The sequence below is a fragment of the Lichenostomus cassidix genome, chromosome 4A, assembly GCF_008360975.1.
Source record: "Lichenostomus cassidix isolate B80296 chromosome 4A, HeHo_3.0, whole genome shotgun sequence".
In the NCBI taxonomy this organism is placed as follows: Eukaryota; Metazoa; Chordata; class Aves; order Passeriformes; family Meliphagidae; genus Lichenostomus; species Lichenostomus cassidix.
Genome location: NC_139485.1, coordinates 11,347,576 through 11,366,773, shown reverse-complemented (window position 1 = coordinate 11,366,773; position 19,198 = coordinate 11,347,576). Strand labels below are relative to the sequence as shown.

Sequence of the window (19,198 nt, the reverse complement as noted above, 5' to 3'; positions counted from 1 at the left end):
AAGGGTGGAGATCTGTCGAAATAAAACACTTCCCTTTGTGCTGAAGGGTTCCTCTCTCTGGACTGTTTTTTTCCAGAGGCCTACTTAACAACTTCTGTTAAAGAACAAAAGGTTGACACCCATGTCATCAAAATTCTGCTTACAGAAAGTGATTGAGAGTTCCCAGGAGGCAAAGTGAGGAATTGCCATTGCAGAGGAACCTTGGTGCAGGAAATGTGAATTAACCCAGTCACTTCCCAAGAATCAATAAAATGAGCTGACTGGAATGTCAGAGATCTTCAGCACCTCATTTCTGCTGTAGCTGGCTCTTGGCAGCTGGTTCTGGCAGTGAGTGGCTGTGGGTGGAAACAAAGCTGTGTCTCTGCTACCTTTGTCTCTTTCAGAGCTGGGCACCAAGCCCAGTGCACGTGCAGAGGGACAAAAACAGCAGTTCAAGTAGATGAGTAATGCTAAAATTTGATTTCTAAATGCTGCACAAGTCATGTTTTCTCAAGTTAAAAAGGGGGGCGGGGGATGTCTTTTTTTTCTTTTGGTTGGTGAGATTTTTTTGGGTTTTGTTTTTTTAACTGAAAGCAATGCTGAGCTCTGTGACTGGCATGATACTAACACTGTTAAATATAAGAGCATTAGCCATAGGCATGGCAGAATTGATTCATCAGTCACAAAAGGCCACTATGCTTTTTTTGCCTGTCATTAGCAATTTGCTGAACACATGTTGGAAAATGGCCACTCTTCAGATGATCCAAAGTGAACCTGTGAGTGTGAGGAATGCTAAGCTGTTACCTTCTGAGGCAAACTTGCCTGCTGTTTCTGCCTCAAATATCAGCAGTGCAAATTATTTTGTGTCTTATCAGTGTCTGTTTCCTAAGTGTTTTCTCTAGTTGCATATATGATATCTTGATTGTTTGAGAGCTGCTTATAAGCACATTGCTTTATTTTGTGAAAGTGGCAAAAAACTGGAAGGATGTAGGGAACTATTGACTGGTTCTGAGGATGTGCTGCTGGAGTCATGATTTCAGTTCTTTATGCTGATGTCTATAGCTGCTACTTTTGCTTTTCTAGTATTTTGCTAATAGTATTGGTCTCCTGCCAAGATGGAGCAGAGGCTTTTCAGTTCAAACATGGTTAGAAACTGATTATTTTTTTCCCTCTATGTGCTTTAGCAATGGTGCTTCAGGCTTCTGTGTGGAATTCTGCTCAGATTATAATGCTCAGTAAATGGAGCACGAAAAATGAGTGGAGCCAAGTGCTACGTACAGCACAACACACAAAAGGCCATTCAGAAAGGAACACGAGTACTTGCTTAAGCCTGTGGGTAAATTTGTCTTCAACTGCAATAAGTGATGAGCACATGTTCAGAGCTGTGCCAGAAAGTTTGTTCTTCCAATAACCGTAACTCCTTTAATTTTTTTGTAGGGTTCATGCATAAATTTAAAGTTGTCCTTTAGTACCCTCCTGGATAAAGGCTGGTATTATGTTATGGTGATTAACAGAACAGCTTGTTGCAGAATCACTCGTTACTCAAGGTCCAGAGAGTCCTGTGGAGCTCTAGTCCAATCCCCTCTGCTCACCCAGGTCAGAGCAAGTTGCACAGGGCTTTTAGCATCTCCAGGGATGGACTCTACAGTTTCCCTAGGTAACCTGTCCCAGTAAGTGACCAGCCTCATAGACAGTGTTTCCTTGTTGTCTTCTATTCTTTTTCCTCTTCCTCCAGTTGCATCTCTAAATGTCCCAATATCATTTTTGTCCTTTTAGACCTACTGGGCTTTGCTTAGTTCAATTTGTAGCGAAGGTGTTCAACAGACTCTCTTTTTATGGAATTAGTTGCTCCTTCCTTTTGCTGTCTGAAAACAAATAATTGTTTGCAATAACAAGGTAAGCAAATTTGAAAGGGTGAGAGATTATTTTATTGGCCTGCACAGCACTTGACTCTGTAGAGCATATTGTGAAATAGATTTATTAGAGCAATGGTGACCTCCTTATACTGTTTTCCAGTGGGCCTCACATATCTATACAAGGAAACAAACATCAGGGAGCTTTTTCTTCTGCCTTTTCACAGAGTTGTTGTGAAAAATACTGGGCTGAGACCAGGCAGCAATGGCATTTTGACCTCAAGGGAGATGTCCAGCAGCTGTGTGTATCCTCCTCTTAATTGCAGTATTCTTTGTCCGAGCTAGAGAGATGCTCATGGGAGTTGTTTGAGATGTTAATAATCCTCTTGTGTGTGGCAGCTACTGTAAATGATCTTTAAAGCCTTCAAGCAGAGGAAGATAAATAGGGGAGTGCTCATAAGCTGGATGTTGCTGTGTTACAGTAGAGCTCTACAGCTTAAACTGAACCCCGTGCTTTCCTTCCATCACTGACCCTTCGTGCAAGGAGGAGTTTACCCAAGGTCCCTGCAGACCCTTGTATGCTCTTCCATGAAGGGCTGTGCTGGTGGGAGCTGCCAGGATGCACCTGCAGTGACTGCCATCCCCAAGAGCTGAAGGAGGTGAACAGGGAGTAGAGCAGCAGTGTGTGATCCTGCAGAGCTGAATGCTCACCTGGATGGTGCCGTTCTGGGAGAGGCAGTGCTTGGATTTGGCACTCCTCCCATGCCCAGGAGCTGTGCCCATGCGATCCAGGGTAAGTCAGCAGAGGGCAGCCCTTTAACACCTGGACTTTGCAGCCTAAGGACCTACGTTTCCTGCTGCACAGCCTCAGCATCCTCCCTTCACAGGCCCGGAGAAGCCAACAGGTGGCTGCTCAGTGCCATTGGCACCTCTGTCGATGGGTGACAGGGCAGGTGGCTCCAAGGAGGATCAGCCCTAGCTGTAGTGTCTGACCAGCTGCTCTTGACATACCCAGCCTTGCACAGTGTTTGTATCTCCAGAGATTTCTCACATTTCCCCTGAGCACACCAGCAGTGCTTGCTGGCTGTGTGTGCAGCTGAGGAACAATGTCTGATCGAGATTCCCAAGTACATCATTTGTCCTCTGCTTTGGCAGGAGGAACGAACTGCACAAAAAGTGGTGTTTAAGGAGTTCTTCATGTGGGGACCTGGGGCAGTCTGTGTTTTGGCTTTGCTATCAAGAGAGGTGAGTGTGCAGATGTCATTACATGGCCACTTTCTGGTTTGGTGGGGTTGTTTTCTTTGTTTTGGGTTTTTTGGTTTTGTTTCGAGGTTTTTTTGTTTTGGTTTTTTGCTTGTTTTTTCAATTTTGAAATACTTGAAATACATTAAACATCACAGCTGTATCTCACAGGAATTTTGAAGTTGGGAAATGGCAGATGTAATGACATTTGTAATTCTCCCCCTGTCCAGCAAAAAAAAGCATGTCTGGATCTGGGTAACTGAGTCTGGCAGGTTCCCTGCAGGAATGCAAGACCCTTTCCAATGCAGTGAAGCACTTGGTTAATTACCTGTTGAGATTAACCTCGTAGGTAAGTGTTTTTCTGGGACAGGTCAATGTGCAAGTGATGGAAAGGCCCACAGATAACCAGTGAAGGTAGTAAAAAATAGGATTATTGGCTGATAATATTAAGTGCCTTTTATCACGATTGGCTTGTGAGAAATTAAATCTTAAACCTGCCACTAACCCTTCAGCACCATTGGGAGGTTTGCAGAGCTGGTCCAGGAGTCCCTGTAAGTGGTTTCAGACCTTATGTCAGCATCAGCTGCACTGACAGATGTTTGTCCAAAAAAAGATTCTTCCTTAGAGCATCTTCTATGCTATAGAGCTACTGGAAAGTGGGAAGGATTCCACTGTCAGTCTAACATGATGTCCTCTGCAAATTTTCTCTTCCTGTAGTCCATGCTGACCACAAGAGCTGGGGAGGAGGTGTGGCAGGAGAGCTGTTTTGCCCAGGTTGGCCACACCTTCCAGCATGTATCCTTTTTGGGAACTACAGGGTGCTGCTGCTCCTCACCCTCTGATCAGCCAGGCAGGTACAGGATCAAAATGACATTGAGGACTTCAAGGCTGTGGTCTCAACAAAGAGGTGAAAATGTTAGCACAGTTGAGTCTGTGAGTTCCCCATGGCAGAGTGAGTTCAAGTTTGGTTATCTGAGGCAGTGCAACTCCTCAGCAGCTCCAGAATGCCCCTGTGTGTCCTTGGGTGCCTTTCTTGTGCTGATAAACCATTACTGGCCTTTCTTCCCTGTGAAAAAGGAGATGAAAACCAATCCTTGCAGCCCTGGGTTTGTCTGTCACAGCAGGGCTGTGGCTACTGTTGTCTTGCCTTAACACTCCTTGTGTTTGAGAGTCTGACTGATGTTTAGTCTGCCCAAGAGGGAGTCACAGCTTTCTACAGGTTGTTTTCATGTAATGTGTCCTTCCCTTTGCTTTTATTTTTCTTTTCATGCTTTGCTTCAAAAAACAGCCTCACTGTTCACTGGTCTTCCCTGGCTGCTGAGCTCAGGTCAGTGAGATGCTGATGGGCAGCTCTTTGGATGAAGCCCCTCACTGGCACCAAACCAGGCTCGTAATCTCAGTGGGAACCTCTTGCTTCTGTCTGGATAAAAAATGAGGTGGGAGGTTTAGGGAGGATTTTATTTCCTGTCAAGTGACTGTCACAACACTCTTCTCCCTGGACAAACACCCCAGTTCTTGGAGCTGTTCCTAATGCAGCAAACAGAAGGCAGAAATGGCTCTGCCCCAGCTGTTGACCCCAGTCATTGGTGTGGGCTCTCCTGCAGTGCCCAGCCCACTTTGAAGAACCACAGGGTCCAGGGGCTCTCCCCAGCAGCCAGGATGAACAGGGCTACCCTCACTCTGTGACAAGCATTGTTGTCACCTGCCCTCTCATGGCCAGGTGAGGGAGACCTAATGATTTTATTTGCCAGTTCACCACAGGAGCCACTGGAGCTGTGCTGTGAGGATTTGAAGTGGTTAATAAAATTTCTACAAGAACGTTCATGGGTGTGATGATAACGAAGTGAACCTCACTGTGCTGCTGCTGGAATTGTGTGTCACACTGCTTTTCATTTAACTTAGGTTTGGAAAAGCTTAATGTTTGTGAAAATGCAAATTCTGCAACTCGTCTTTTTCATTTTCCACATCTAATAGATATCTGATAAATAACAATAAAATTTCAGATTTGTTTTGCTTCTGGTGTAAAAAATCATAGCAATGTTTCATATGAAATGGTAACTGCTGCCCCTTCAGTGAACTGCTAAAAAGCAGAACAATAACTAGCTTGCATGCTTTAGGAGTCACAAATAACATTTTGAATGGTTTGGATCATAATGGCTGTATTCATTACCCCCTACAGATTGGCTCTCATAATCAAAACTATTTCTCGATATGTTGTGTGACTTATGGCATGCTTATAATTCCAGTGAGATCCTTGTAGATAGTATTTAATCAGCCATATGGCACAATGTGTGTAAATTCCTCAAACATATGACTATATGGCAACTCTATCCAATTCAGAATCTTGCTGTGAAGACACAACACACAATAAAATAAGTAAGAAAAATAAATTTAAATGTTTTCATGTACAAAACAGAGGCTCTCTATTGTAATTTCAAAATCACCATCCTTAAAAGAAGTGCAGAATGACAAAGTAATGAGGAGTAGGAACTGAGCCCTAAGAAATCTTTTCATATCCTTACTTCTTGCTTTTGTGGCTGAGGCAAGCAAATCTGATCACAGCCTCCGTAATCAAAGCCCTTTCCCATAGCAAACTCTATAGGTTGGAGATTTTCTCGTTTGACCCCAGCTGGCAGCTCAGCTGCACACAGCTGTTCCATCCCTTCCCCCCAGGGGCATGTGTGGGGAGAATCAGAAGGGTGTAAGTGAGGAAACTAAAGACAGTAAAATAGGTAAAGCAAAAGTCACTCACACAGGCAAAGCAAAACAAGGAATTCATTCACAACTTCCCAGGGCAGACAGGTGTTCAGCCATCCCCAGGACAGCAGGGCTCCATCATGAGTAATGGTGACTTGGGAAGACACTCTGACTGTCCCCACTTCCTTCTTCTGACCCAGCTTTATACCAGTAATCTGACGCCATCTGGTGTGGGATGTCCCTTGGGTCAGCTGGGGTGAGCTATCCTGGCTGTGTCCCTCCCAATTCTTTGTTGCACCCCCAGCAACTTTTGGGTGGGGTGAGGAGCAGAAAAGCCTTGACTCTGTGTCAACGCTGCTCAGCAGTAAGGAAAACATCCCTAATTATCAACACTGTTTCCAGCACAAATCCAAAACACAGCCCGCTACTGTGGAGAAAAATAACTTTAACCCAACCCCAACCAGCACAGAGATGCTCAGTTAAAAGGTCTTCTCCTGGATCCAGCTTAGCCTTGCAGGAACACATGGTAGAGCAGGGAGACCACCAGCCCAAGCGGAGCCGTGCCCCATTCGGCGGAATGTTGTTCCAAACGCCCAGGCCCTTCGGCCGGAGGCTGCTGCCCCGGGGTGAGCCCCGGCACGCCGTGCTTTCCCGGGCAAAGCGCTGCTGCATCCCCGGAGCCTCACCGCGAGCATCCTTGCTCCATCAGCGGGGCACGCTCTGCCCGTGCCCGGCCGAGGCACCGGGGCTGTCCGCGAGCCGGGGCGGGGTCCGGGGCACCTGCGACGGGGACAAAGCGGGGCCGGGCGGGGCGGGGCGAGCAGGGACCCTCCCGGTCCCGCCCCGCGGCTCCGCCCGCCCGGCCCGGCCGCGCCCGCCCGGCGGAGCGAGGGAGCGCAGGAGGGAGGTTCGGGATCCGCTCGGCTCGGCGCGGACCATGTCGCCATGTCGGAAGTGAGGAAGTTCACCAAGCGGCTCAGCAAGCCGGGCACGGCGGCCGAGCTGCGGCAGAGCGTCTCGGAGGCGGTGCGCAGCTCCTTCGTCCTGGTGAGCGCGGGCAGCGCCCGGGAGGAGCCGCGCCCGGGTCCCGCTCGGCGATGGGGGCAGCGGGAGGAGCTCGGCAGCGCTGGCAGGGGGCAGAGCTGGGCAGGGGATGCGCCCGGAGCGGGAAGAGGAAGAGGAAGGGGCTGGAGAGGGGCTGGAGAAAGGGCAGAGCTGGGTCGGAGCTGGGCAGAGCGGGGGATGCGCAGGGCGCGGCGGGGCAGGATTTGGGAAGCGCGGGGCAAGGGATGGGGAGGGTGCGGCCGGGCAAGGCAGGCATGGAGATCCTTCTTGGGGATCCCCTCTGTGTGTGTGGTGCCGTGCCACCCTACCTGCCGCCACCGCGCCCCTCTGAGCGCCGCTCGGAGCCGGGAGGATCGCGGGGAAGCTGCGCTTCATCCTGGCGTGAGCTGGTGCCGGGTGTGGGAGCAGCAATTAGCGGGAACCTGGGAGTGCGGGGCGCTGAGCAAACAGGTAGCGGAGCTCGCCCTGCACGGGGTGCAGACAGTGTGAAACCCGCACATGGATAGGGCAGGACTGAAGGGCACGACCTGGCAAGGTGAGAGAGCGGCAGAGGCATTGGCGTAAGCCGGGGGAGCTCGAGAAATCCCGGGAATCGCGCTCGAACGTCTGGGGTGAAAGTCACATGCGTTATCAGATGCGATTCATCCCGCATGAGGGATGCTGCAGCAGGTTGTCTTTGTTGTGCTCGCAGCTGTGCAAACGGCAGTGCTGTGCCTCGGGAGGATGCCGGGGTCAGCTCACAGCTTCCCGGCGCTTTGTTGGATGTGTTTCACTGGTGCTCATTGAATTACTCTAGCGTGTAATCAACTCTGACCTTGACTTTGATGGAAGGAAGGTTAGTCAATGGGATATGCAGAAAGTGCAGTACAAGTTCAGCAAATAATTCCTATTAGTTCTCTACTAATAGATTAAATGGCATGTGCTATTGAATAAATTGATGTGTTTGAACTTTTTTTTTAAAGAGTTTTCTTGTAAATTTACAGGTTTCTAAGCCTGACAAAAAGCTATGGTGATAATCTAGTGCTAGTTTTTGCTTCCTGTGTGCAGTTGTTCATGGTTCCTTGTGGGCTTCCGTGGGATTTGCTTTCCCTCTTTCATCAACAATACACAGGGACAAAGGCTTTGCACAAGCTGATGGAACTTCTCATTAAAAATGAAATTGTGTATATAGGACCAGAAGAGCTTTGGTATCGTACAGGCAAATGGTTATTTGGCACCTGTGTCATGTTGCTCCTCTCAGAAAGGGAAGGGATGGGTGGGACTGCAGATGAAGATAAAACCTTGACAGGAACCCAGAGGAGCCGTCAGAGTCCAGCATCCATCAGGCAGCCGCTCTCTTTCTGATCCTCTCTAGGGTTTCATTGCCCACGCTGTCCCTGCCAATTTCTCTCTCTTTCTGGCAGGCAGATCCCCAGAGCTGCTGTGCTGCCTCGTGTGTTTGCAGCCAAGCACCAGAGGAGGGTGAGGGCAGGTGTTTCTGATCCCTAGGTCTTGGCAGAGTTTCCTGCTTTCGACAGTTCAGCAGCAGCGGATAAATCCCAGCACTTCTGCATCACTAGGAAGAGCCATGAGACACTGCAGTGATTGGGGAGTGGGGAAGGAGGTGGCTCGAGCTCATAGGACTGTCTCAGATGGCATTTTGGCCTCCCTCAGTGATTAAGGATGAGGTTTGCTCCAACAAAAACATGGTTCCTCTCTATTTAGTACTTCATCATCCTTGTGAGGAAGGGGTGCTTGTGCACTGCTGTGCTGCTGGCTGTTGGGAGTGTAAAAAGAGGATCCTGGGAAATGATGGTGGGGATTGGTGGAGCAGGGGTGAGACAGAGAAGTTATACTTTCTGATCCTGTTCCCAAGGTGAGGCTCATTCTTGGTGCTGATGGTGCTGGACAGCTGCAGAGCATGGTGTGAGCACATCCCCATCCCATCCACCCTCTCCTTGCCATAGGCAGTGTGGGGAAGATGGAAGGGCCCAGCATCAGGAGTGTGCCAGCAGGCTGTGGTGCACTGTGTCCCAGGGTGTCAGGAGCTGGGACTTCCTGAAGCAGATTGAAATTGCACTGGAGCCTGGCAGGATCCCATCTCCCTCCTGCAGCCTGGACACAGCAGGTGATGTTGAGTCAATAAAAGCATGTGAATAGTTTAATACTCCCTCAGTCATCCTGTCAGATGCCTTGGCTGTCTGCTTGCCTTGGGGCAGTTGTAGCTGAAAGCACAGGTATCTCTGGCAGTGAGCATGAAGGAGATGAAGGGGAGATGAGCAGAGCTAATGCTGCAGGTACCAGAGCACCTTCATCTGCAGGAGGAGTGGCACTGTGGGGCTCTTTCAGTGTGTTGGTTGAGCTCAGCACTTTGGGCATGCAGGGCACTCCTCGAGACAAGGAGCTGTCTGGAGTAAGAAGCTGTTTGTAGTCAGTGAATGAAATACTCATAAACAAAAACATCTCAATGAGGAAAGCTTTTAACGTCATGGAAGTGGTCAGCTCGTACAGAGCCACAATTTGTGCATTCAAGGAGATGTGTCTCCAGCCAGGAGTGCCGTGTCCAGCCCGAGGGAGTGCAATGTCTGGTACAGTGCAGCTCCAAAACTGCTGTCCTGCAGGAGCAGTGAAGCCCATGCCATCTTATTTCTGTCCCTGGTTTTCTATTTATTGCCTAGTGCAAGGAGAGCATTTGTGTTGTTGACTTTGGCAGGGCTTTGCTCCTTTATGCTTGTGAAAGGGAAGCATTGGATATGGTGGCAGTTGTCCCTTTCCAAGGTGTCCTGGAGTACCTGTGTCCACACACTGCCCTTTGGACCAGCTGCTAGGATGCAGTCAGTGCTGTTCCTGTCAGGGTCTAAGCAGAGCTGTAACCTGGAGCTGCAGCAGAGAGAGTAAGCACAGGCTGTGGTGGGGAGCTTGGCACACTTTGGGCCCTGTGGGAAGCATGGAGAAGGGTGAAGTGCAGTTCACTTAGGGCTCTTGTTCCCTCTTTCTCTGCTGCTGTTCCCAGCATCCCGGCTGTCATTCTGGCCTCGTTCACAGACAGGCTGTTTAGGGGAGGTCTTGGTGGGGAGGAAGAGTTCAGCAGGAATCCCTTGAAAGCAGGCACAGCCCTGCAGAGCAGCGTTGGGAGTGCTGGGGTGCCGCAGGCAGCCGCACCCTGTGGGAACCCAGCTTCTCTCTGTGCGCTGTTCTTCACGAGGCTGCAGGGCAGATTGTATCAATTTCGGCTTTGAATGGTCCCTGATGTGTGCTACTGATTACAACTGGGGATGAAGTTTTGGCAGACTAATTGACAAATAATGTCACTCTTAAAGTAAACAGACAAATTTAACGAAAGCATTTGTTGGCAGGTGGGATTAATGACATGCTTGAAAGATAAAGGGAAATTTTAAGATTAGGTTAAAGAAAGGAGCAGTCAAAGCTCAAGAGTGATAACTTAAACCAAGAGATTACCTGCATCTAAAACCTTGGGACTCCAACAGTAAAATACTGTGTTAGAAGTGCAACTTCAGAGACAAAGTGCTGATGGCATCTGGAAGAGGCATCTGGGCTAGAGCTCAAAGAGAGCACCAGGGACCTTTGGCAGTGGATGGACATGGGTGATTTTGGCTCAGACCTTCAGTGCAATCTTCCTCAACATCCTCTGATGTTGCTGAGTAATAGTGGGAAAGTCGAAGAGCAGGGAAGGAGAACCCTGCTCTGAGGCACTGCTGAGGGACCTGGGCAGCTGCAAAACCCAGCATCTTGCCTGCAGGATGCACATGTGTGCTCAGGTGTGCAGTCCTCATTCTGATGGAGGTGACCCCACCTCTCCTTCACCCCATCTGTGCCCATGGAGTGCAGTGGAGCATTGCAGAGGTGAGCAGTTGAAGAGCACAGGTGTGTGAATGAGATCCTGGGTCTTGTGGCACCACCAGGACAACAGCAAAGGCTCTTCCTTCTGCCTCAGGATCCAAATCAGCTGCACGTGGTCACTTGCTTGTGTGGATGTGAGGCCAGAGCTGAGAGATACCCTGTGCCTCCCCTGTCTCTCTGGGATGAGCTGGGCAGTGCTGCAAGGAGAGGGGGCTTTGTCTCAACCCACGTGCAGGTTTTCCAGAGGTGTCATTCTCTGTGTCGTGACAGGGAAATTCAGTGTGTGGGAGACATGGGATCAGAGCAGCAAGCACTTGACAAAACACAGATGATGCATTTTCCCACAGTGCTGCCAAACCCAGTCATCTGGTGGCAATCTTAAGTCTCGCACAATTGCTCTGATTTTCTTTAGATCGTTTCTATACAGATCTACTGAAGATGCATTTACCACTTTGCCATAGAGATTTTAGAAAGTGTGCAGAGCCAGAGTATCTTATCTGAGAAGGAGCAGCTGCAAAGGATGTGCCCACACTGTGTCAGCCAGCCCAGGGGAGCATCTCTGGGTACCCCCAGGGCACAGCTTGGTGGCACCTAGGCACTCATAGCTCTTGGCCACACATCTGCCAGCAATGGCAGTGTGGGACAGCCTCTGCTTACAAACAACTGCATGGATCCTTGCCATCCAGAGGTGTTCAGAGCAAGTGCCTGCTCTCTGTATTACATGGTGCCCTGGTGCTCTCCCTGAAAGTTCACCATGAGAGGGTGGGCAGCATGCCAGGAGGAGAAGGGTTTTGTTTGATCCTGGCTGGGCTGGGCTCCTCTGGGTGGCTCAGTTTCAGTCAGACGCAAAAACGAGATATAAAGCTCCTTAATGGTGATGCTAAGGAGGTTTTGACTGGAGGCAAAAAGGCATTTTGTTCTTTCTGTGGTTTTTTCTTTTTTTTTTTTTTCAGCTTAAACTATATTATTAGTGTCTCAATTTATGCTCATGCAGAGGAAATCAGCTTTCTGCATAGAATCCTCTTTTAATAAGCTAAATTCACTTTGATCAATGTGAAGCCTCTTTATATGCAGTGTTTGTAGTGATCTTGGCACTCAAGAGAGACAGAATGTATGCGTGTTCCCCCTGGGGATAGTCAACATGCTGTGTTTGCACAATTTACATAGAAAAACAGACATATATGAGGCACGGGAGGAAATTCTGCCCCGGCGTAAGTGGGCGGGAGTTTTGCTGTTGGTTTAACCAGGGCAGGATTTGCCTGCTGTGGCTAGCTGCCTCCACAGTTGGCCACCTCAGCTGGCCCTGGTGACTCCTGTGGAAGTGTTTATGGAGAGAATGTTGTTCACCTTCAGGGACTTGTTCAAGAAAACAGTTAAACGCATTCCTAAAATGAATCACATGCTTTCCTGAGTCAGGGCTTGTGTGTGAGGGGCTGGGCTGAGCCCAGTGCTGGCTGAGTGCCATGGCACAGCCTGGACAGTGTGTGCCAGGGAAGGGGCTGGGTTTGCTCCTGCCTGAGCACACACCAGCTGTGGAGTGGATATAGGGTATGGCTGTGTGGAGAGGAGCAAAGCTCCAAGTGCACTCTGCAGCTATTTGGGACCAAATCTCTGGCACATCTCCTACTGATACCCAGTCCTTAAGAGATGGAGCAATCCCTTGCTCTTTTATGAGTGCCTGAGTACTGAGATATGACTGTTTCAGGATGAGCTGCAGTGGAAATATCCAGTTCTTGAGGTTTTCGGAGGCAATTACAAGCTCTTGATGGGCACTAAATCTTATCATTTAAATGCATGTGTCCTCCTGCCTGTTATAGGAAATCTCTAGGAAGAGAGCAAAGCATCCACCCCTTCTGTGTGTTTATCTCTTCCCACATTTCTCTAGCTGGAGTTCTAGCACTTGCTGGGCAAGGCTGAGTGGTATGTTCTGTGTCAAGGACAGTGTCATGAAAATGCAGGTGTCTCTGCACTGACAGCATCTGCCCCAGCCCACCACCATCAGTGCAGTGAATTGTCTGGAACAGATGGTTGGTGGTGATGCCTGCAGCCAATGCCAGCACTGCGGCTGGGAGTTGGTGCTCTCAGAATCCAGTGAGGAGATGGCTCCTGGGCTTTGTTTTAACCTCTTCTGGTATCTGGAGATATTTACAGGTATGTCCCCCATGACCAGGAGCATTTGAACCAGGACTACCTGCTGTAGTGCATAGTGTAGCATCATTTTTTATGCAGCTGGGTGGCTCTTTCATCATTTCAGTTAGCCCTCTGCATGCTGATTTGTTATCTCTAATGGTGCAAAATTGCACAAAGCTTTTGACATTTCTGTGGCCTGAGAATGCAAGTCACGGTCACACACAGCAGCTGAACAGCAGCCAGACTTGGGGCACACATGTGCTTCAGCATCCCTGGTTAATTGGCCTCCTCACTCCTGCTTTGTCCAAGGAAGAAAACAGTAGTTTCTTATACCTTTGTGGCCACTGCTGTTGTCTTTAAAATGCTGGAATATGTTTCCCTGCCACCAACTCTTTCCATGTCTTTCATTCCTGTAAAAAGTACAAATCAAAGCTCTCCCTTGCTGGCTCCTCTTTCCTTCAACACAGCCCTGACTTATCTTTACAGTTTCTCCCTGCCTCCTGCTACTTCTCTAATGGGGTCAGGGCTGCTTGTTCCTGACCCCTTTCTCACCCCTCTCTCTCACTGAAAAGCAGTTCCTTCTCTCCCCTATTAATATCTCCTGTCACAGGGCTGTTCCTGGGGAGCAGTTGCATCTGAAAGGAGGCTCTGCCTGGTTTGGTCTGCAGTGTTCCCCACTCCTCATCCTGCCCCTGGCACCCTGCTGGGTGACATCCCCACTGCAGCCTGGCCTCTCTGTCACCTGAACAAGGACACTGCATGGAGCAGCCAGTAAAAGGACATCTCCCCTGTGCAGTGTGAGGACCTGGTGATGTCAGAGTGCTGTGCATTGCTCTGGAGAGCCGTAATGTAACTGTATTTTGGCAGTGGTCAGGAGCCTGGGATGTTGGCTGGACTGCAGCATCTGTGTGTGGAGCAGGGCACGTGTCCTGGAGGTCTGGAGGAAGCCAGGGCTCGGAATGGCAGCTGGCTCCATGTCTGCCAGGGCTCTGTCAGCCTGCCAAGCACATGGCTCTGGAGTTCAGCCCTGGGGCACATGGGGTTAGCTGGAGCAGGGACTCAAGGGAGGCACTGTGACAGCCAGAAAGGGATGGAGGGACATGAGAGGCTTGGCAGGAGCTGCATTTGTGACAGGGGAGGTAGAAAAGTCGTGGTCAGGGAGGAAAAGAGAGTCTCCAGCTCTTGGAGGGAGATGATGGTACTGGCTGGGGTGGGCTGAATGCCCACAAAGCTGTTGTTCAGGGGGGCAAGCCCAGCTTCCAGCAGAGATATGGCACTTTGGGGTTCCACAGCCTTTCCTTTGTTTTTTGGGGAGAAGAGAGTTTGACTTTCCAACCCCTGCAGCTCTTTGCACCTGTATCCAGCGCCTGCAGCCTGAAAATGGAGCACAGATGAGGCTGACACAACTTCCTGAGCTGCTGAAACCACCGCTGACATGGCTGGGGTTTGGCTGCACTACTGGGCTGTTTGCTGTACCGCTGAGGCAGCCCAAAACCATCCTGTGACTTCCTGCTCTGTTTTTCCTGTGTTGCCCTATGGACTTGGACAAGTTTCTTCCTCTGGTCCTGGCTCTGTCCATGCCCCAGTGGGGCTGGGAGTGTTCCCCTGCTTGCCAGGGGCAGTGGCTGTGCCGTTGGCTCAGCCCTTCGTGCGAGTGGTTTCTGAGTGAAAAACAAGAGTTTAAGACAGACAGGAAAGGGAGGGGTTCTGCTTATGTGCCATTAATTGCTTTAAGATGTTCTGGAGCTGGCTATTCTGGATCTGGATGCTAAATATAAAACTGATACTACATAAATAAATGATGAAATACAAGTGACATCTGAAAAGCACTTTGGGATGTTCCAGTTAAGAACCTAAATAAATAACATGTATTGTTGTCGTTGTAATTACTATTTTCCTTTTTTAGCATGCCTGTGCTTACAGAATGTTTTGAGAAGTCCTATCTGGCTGAAATTCAGCTGTCCCATAGAAACCACTACCCTTTTGCCAATTTCTATTAGCTCTATTATTTTCGGAGGAGAAAATCAGAGCTGTGACGTGTTTTCACATCTCTCATGCTCTGCAGCAGATGCTCAGCTGGGTGCAGGTGCAGTTTGGCTGATGTAGAAGTTACCCTAGTCCCTCTCTCTGCTCCTCGAGGAGAAGGGCTGGATTTGAGCCAGGATGTACCTGTGCAGGCAGGAGCTCACGGGACTTAAGGTGCTGTGCCTGGGGACTGTGGCACAGCACAGACACTGTGGCAGTGTGTGCTGAGCTGTCATTAGTGTCTGTCACATGGAAACATTCTGTGATCCTGAGGAAGGTCAGGCACAGGGGATAAGAGTACTGACAGCAATCTCAGATGCTTGTCCTAATGCAGTGCCCTGTGCAGGAGCAGTGCTGGCTCACCCCGAGTGCTCGTGCCAGAGATGGGTCATGCCCCCAGCTACCACTTGCCAGTGCTTTTCCTGCTGACTCTGCACTTGTTCAAGGCATCATTTTCAGAGGTGATGTGTGAAGGTGGGCTGGAGTGGCAGCACTGCCCTCTAAGCTGGGCCACTCACACTTGGGCTGTGAACTCTCACTGCTTCATTGCAGTGCAGCTGTTTTCTGAGGGCTGTTTCCTTTGCTGAAGTGATTATGCAAGAATCTCAAGCTTTCAGGAAAAAAACAATGTTCCTGCCCCTCGTGGCTGCAGAGCTGTGCTTCAGAATGGGATCTGATAAAGGCTGTGAACCGTGGAGTCCACTTCTGAGTAAGTGGAAGGGAAATGAAAAGTCATATGCTGATTATCCTGGCTTCCTGTAATTTCTAAACCAATTTGAAGACACTTCAAGGCCTGAACTAATTCTGTTTTACAGGCCTAATAATGACAGGTAAATGTTTGCATGTCTACACTGACATCAACTTTCTGGTTGTTTCTTCAAGCCATCTCCAAGCTGGTGTCTCACACCAACACTGTGTTGCTCTCGGGAACAGCACTGTGACTGCAGACACTTTGTCACTGGAGAATGGGTGTTACATTGAAAATGGAGATGTCCACCTTACAAAATATCCAGTTCTGGTGTCAGCAGGGCCATTAGTGCAGGAGGGGAGAGGTGTGGGTCTGTGAAATGCTTTTGCACAGAGCTTGGGTGGGGTGGAGGGAAGCACAGGAGAGGGGCCTGGCTTTTGCTCTGTGCTTTCGGATGGAAAGAGTGAGTCATTTCCACTGTCAGTGTTTTCTTGCAGGGTGCCAGGGCTGTGCACTCATCCTCCCCTTCCCCACCACATGATTTTTTATTTCTCTGAGAGCTCCTGTAAGGTGCAGCCATCTCCATGAGATGGGGTTCCAGAAGAGAGGAGCACAACGCAGAGCAGGGGAAGGGTGGGGTACAGCAGCCTTGTGCTGCTGGCGCTGCATTTGGAGCTGGAGCTTGGCACACAGTGGCACATAACTCCTGGACAGAGATGGGAGTGTTTGCCTCTCACCCAGCCCCTGTCTGAGACCCTTAGCAATGATGTGTTGCTGTTAGGAGGCTGCACAGCTCTCCTGCTGCCCATGCAGGGCTGGGCACAGCCTTGCTCGGAGCTGTGTTGGCACCTGAGCACTCTTGTCAGGCCCCTTGTCCTCAGCAATTCCTTCTTCCCTTCCTGATTGCCCATGGGGCTCCTCTCCTGCCTGCAGTGCACACCTTCTCTGCCAACCCTTCTTGGCCTCCCTGACCCCATCTCCTGCCTCTCACAGCTACCCTGCCCAACCTCTGCACAGTTCTTATCTCCCATAACGTGCCCTCAGATGAGTAAAACTCCCACCCCCATTCCACCCACCCCTTCACCAGCTTAGGCTGGCTCTTGAGGCCCTTCCCTCTCCATGCTTCCCCTACTCCTCGTCCTGGTGAGGTTTTCCTCCCAGGAAATCTTGCCATTTCACCAGATGCTCTGTGTGTTTTCATGCCCACCTTGCAGTCCGTCCCTCTCCCCTGTCACAGGTGCACCTGTGGTGTCTCAGTGTTTTGGTGTCTTCAGCACAGCCAGGATTCCTGTCTAGGCATTTCTCTTGTGATTTTAAACTTCTTTCTCTCTGGCCAATGTAAAAATAGTTTTGGCCTGCTCATACCCAGCTTTATTGACTGTTTTTCATCCTTGAGGTTTTTACCATCGCACATCTGCTACACCCAGTGGAGTGCTGGGTTTGCAGCAGGCTCATGGACACAAGCTCCCCATCACCTGCTGAGAGCTGCCTCATTGCCTCCCTGCTGATTTCTTCCCAAAATGTGGCTTTGCTGAGAAGCCCACAAACCTCTTGGCAGCAGCAAGGCTGCATCGTGTTGTGACTGCTGCCTTATGTGCTGACTCACACTGTCTCCCTGCTTGCCCTTCCTCCCCTGTTCCCACGTCTTCCCTTTCTCCTGGACTTTTGAATGCAAAGTCGTTGGGGCACAGACTTTATTTTGGCTTTGCACAGGATTATGGCAGTTCCAGGTGCTGGATGGCCAAGCCCAGAGTTTATGGTTTTTCATTTTACTTTCTTATGCCCAGCAGTCTGGAATGATGAATTCTGTCTGCATCTCAGCTTTTGTAAATGAAGCTCTGTAGCCTTCCTGCAAGCTTGAGTGAGAGTGTGTAAATGGGATCAGATGGCAGTGCAGGAGCTGGGGGTGGAAAAAATGAGGAGTCACAAATGTGATACTAAAAAAAAAAAAAGGGCTCTTAAAGACCACACAATTTGAGTTTGCCCTGACCTGATCTTTGAATCCCTGGCTGTGGAAGAGCTTTTCTGTGGATAGGAATTGCTCAATTCCATATGCCCATATGGTTTGCCAAGTGAGTTTACTCAGTTCCCAGGCATCATTTAAATTCTCCCATGCACAGTCAGGTTTCATGACCAAAAAAAAAAAAAGAGGAGTTCTCTCTGCCATTTTTGAGGTATCCTCCCATTTCCAGATTGGACATTGCAGGGGGAGTGGTCTCTCTCTGCCCCGGGCTGTTGCCAGTCTGAGAAGTGATGTGACTGCAGCTGTGAGTGGTGTGTCCGAAGAGTAGTTGTTTGGTTCCATTTCCCCCACCTTCGGCTTTTAATTCTCCTAACTGACTGCTCCTCTTGTTTTCTGTGTATTTCACCTACTTGGCCCTTTGGGATTTGCTTTAAAGTTTGTGCTTTGCTTGTCTTTCCCCACAAGTGCACTGCAGGGTTGCAACAGATGAGGCAGCAAATAGGCTGTAGAATGGTTGCTAAATTTGGGGAACAGTTGTACACTCTGAGATAATACAGTTCTATACATACACGTGATCTGTGCTCTTCCTTCTTCTCTCTTCAGCTACTCTAAAGAACCAGCACTTCTGAAATTCACCTCATTTGTGTAACTCTTGCTGCTTTGAAGTGTGGATGCACACACTGGGTAGGGCTTCATTTCTGAGGATGTGAGAAAAAATCGCGTGCTGGGGGCTGCTGAGCCCGCAGGTTTTTCAGGGGAAGGCCTGGAGGAAGCGTTGCAGGGCTGGGTGTGTGTGTTTGTGAGTGTTTGGTGGCTGTTGGGACCACAAGAAGTGAAAGTCAAGCTTGGTGCAGCTCCTGTGCTGGGCTTGGTTTCCGCTGTGCACTGGCAGCTGCTGAGGGCTTGAGTCACTGCAAAGGTACCAGAAAATTGGTTACACTGGAGCCAAACCAGCCTGGTTCGCCATTTTCTTAACTGGATATTGTTTTAAATGAGGGCTGAACTGACAGGACTGAAAATACAAGGGATTTCTCAAATTTTTCCTTTGGCCACTGCTTTAAAAAAATCCCCAAATGAAACATTTTTCGTTCTGTGCATTCACATCTCTTGGGTTATACCTGTTGTAATTCTGGGAGGAAAGGATCTCAGAAAAACATTAACCATATTACAAAAAAAGTGGTGTGTTTGTGTGGTATTCAAATACAGAACCCTGGAAGACAGGTGGCTACTGTTTTTCAGGTACTAAAAGTTTGAAAGAGAAATGTTCTTTTCTATATTTTCCATATGAATATCCCCAGCTGTCATTGTGAGCCTTTGTTTATAAAGTGAATAAGAGGAATTTCATACACTTTGCAAAATGGATGCAGAAAGGTGACAATTTAATCTGACTTAATTATCCCCCTCTTTGTTAATGGGTAATTCTCTTGCTAAACCTTTCCTCTGCTCTGTCTCTGGTCGTTTTTGTCGTGCAGGGGGTTTGGGCTCAGGCTGGCAGAGGGCAGTGGGACAAGCAGGGCACTGAGGACAAGGACCTTAGTTGGGGTTTCCCTTGTGCTGGGCTCTTTGTGCTCGTGCTTGGCCAAAGGCAGAGCCTTGCGTTGGTGTTTGTGGGCATGTTTCTGTTGAAGTCATTTCTCTGAATTTCCTGTTAAAATGCCAGCCAACTCGCTTGTGGTGGGGAGTCAATATTCCAATAGACAGGCTGTTGTTGTGCCT

General features: G+C 49.3%; 1 protein-coding gene across 9 annotated transcripts in view; it reads left to right on the top strand.

Annotated features, from left to right (window-relative positions):
- Window positions 1-6,620: 6,620 nt before the first annotated feature.
- DOCK11 (dedicator of cytokinesis 11) overlaps window positions 6,621-19,198 on the top strand; it is a 71,905-nt gene continuing 59,327 nt past the window's right edge. For 5 of the 9 annotated variants that reach the window (XM_085060514.1, XM_085060513.1, XM_085060512.1 and 2 more), the window contains exon 1: window positions 6,623-6,818. In XM_085060514.1, the coding sequence (XP_084916640.1) occupies window positions 6,717-6,818 (102 nt within the window). In that variant the 5' untranslated portion in view covers window positions 6,623-6,716. Of the gene's footprint in view, window positions 6,819-19,198 lie in introns of all 9 variants that reach the window. The other 4 variants (XM_085060507.1, XM_085060509.1, XM_085060506.1 and 1 more) reach the window with 2 other exon arrangements.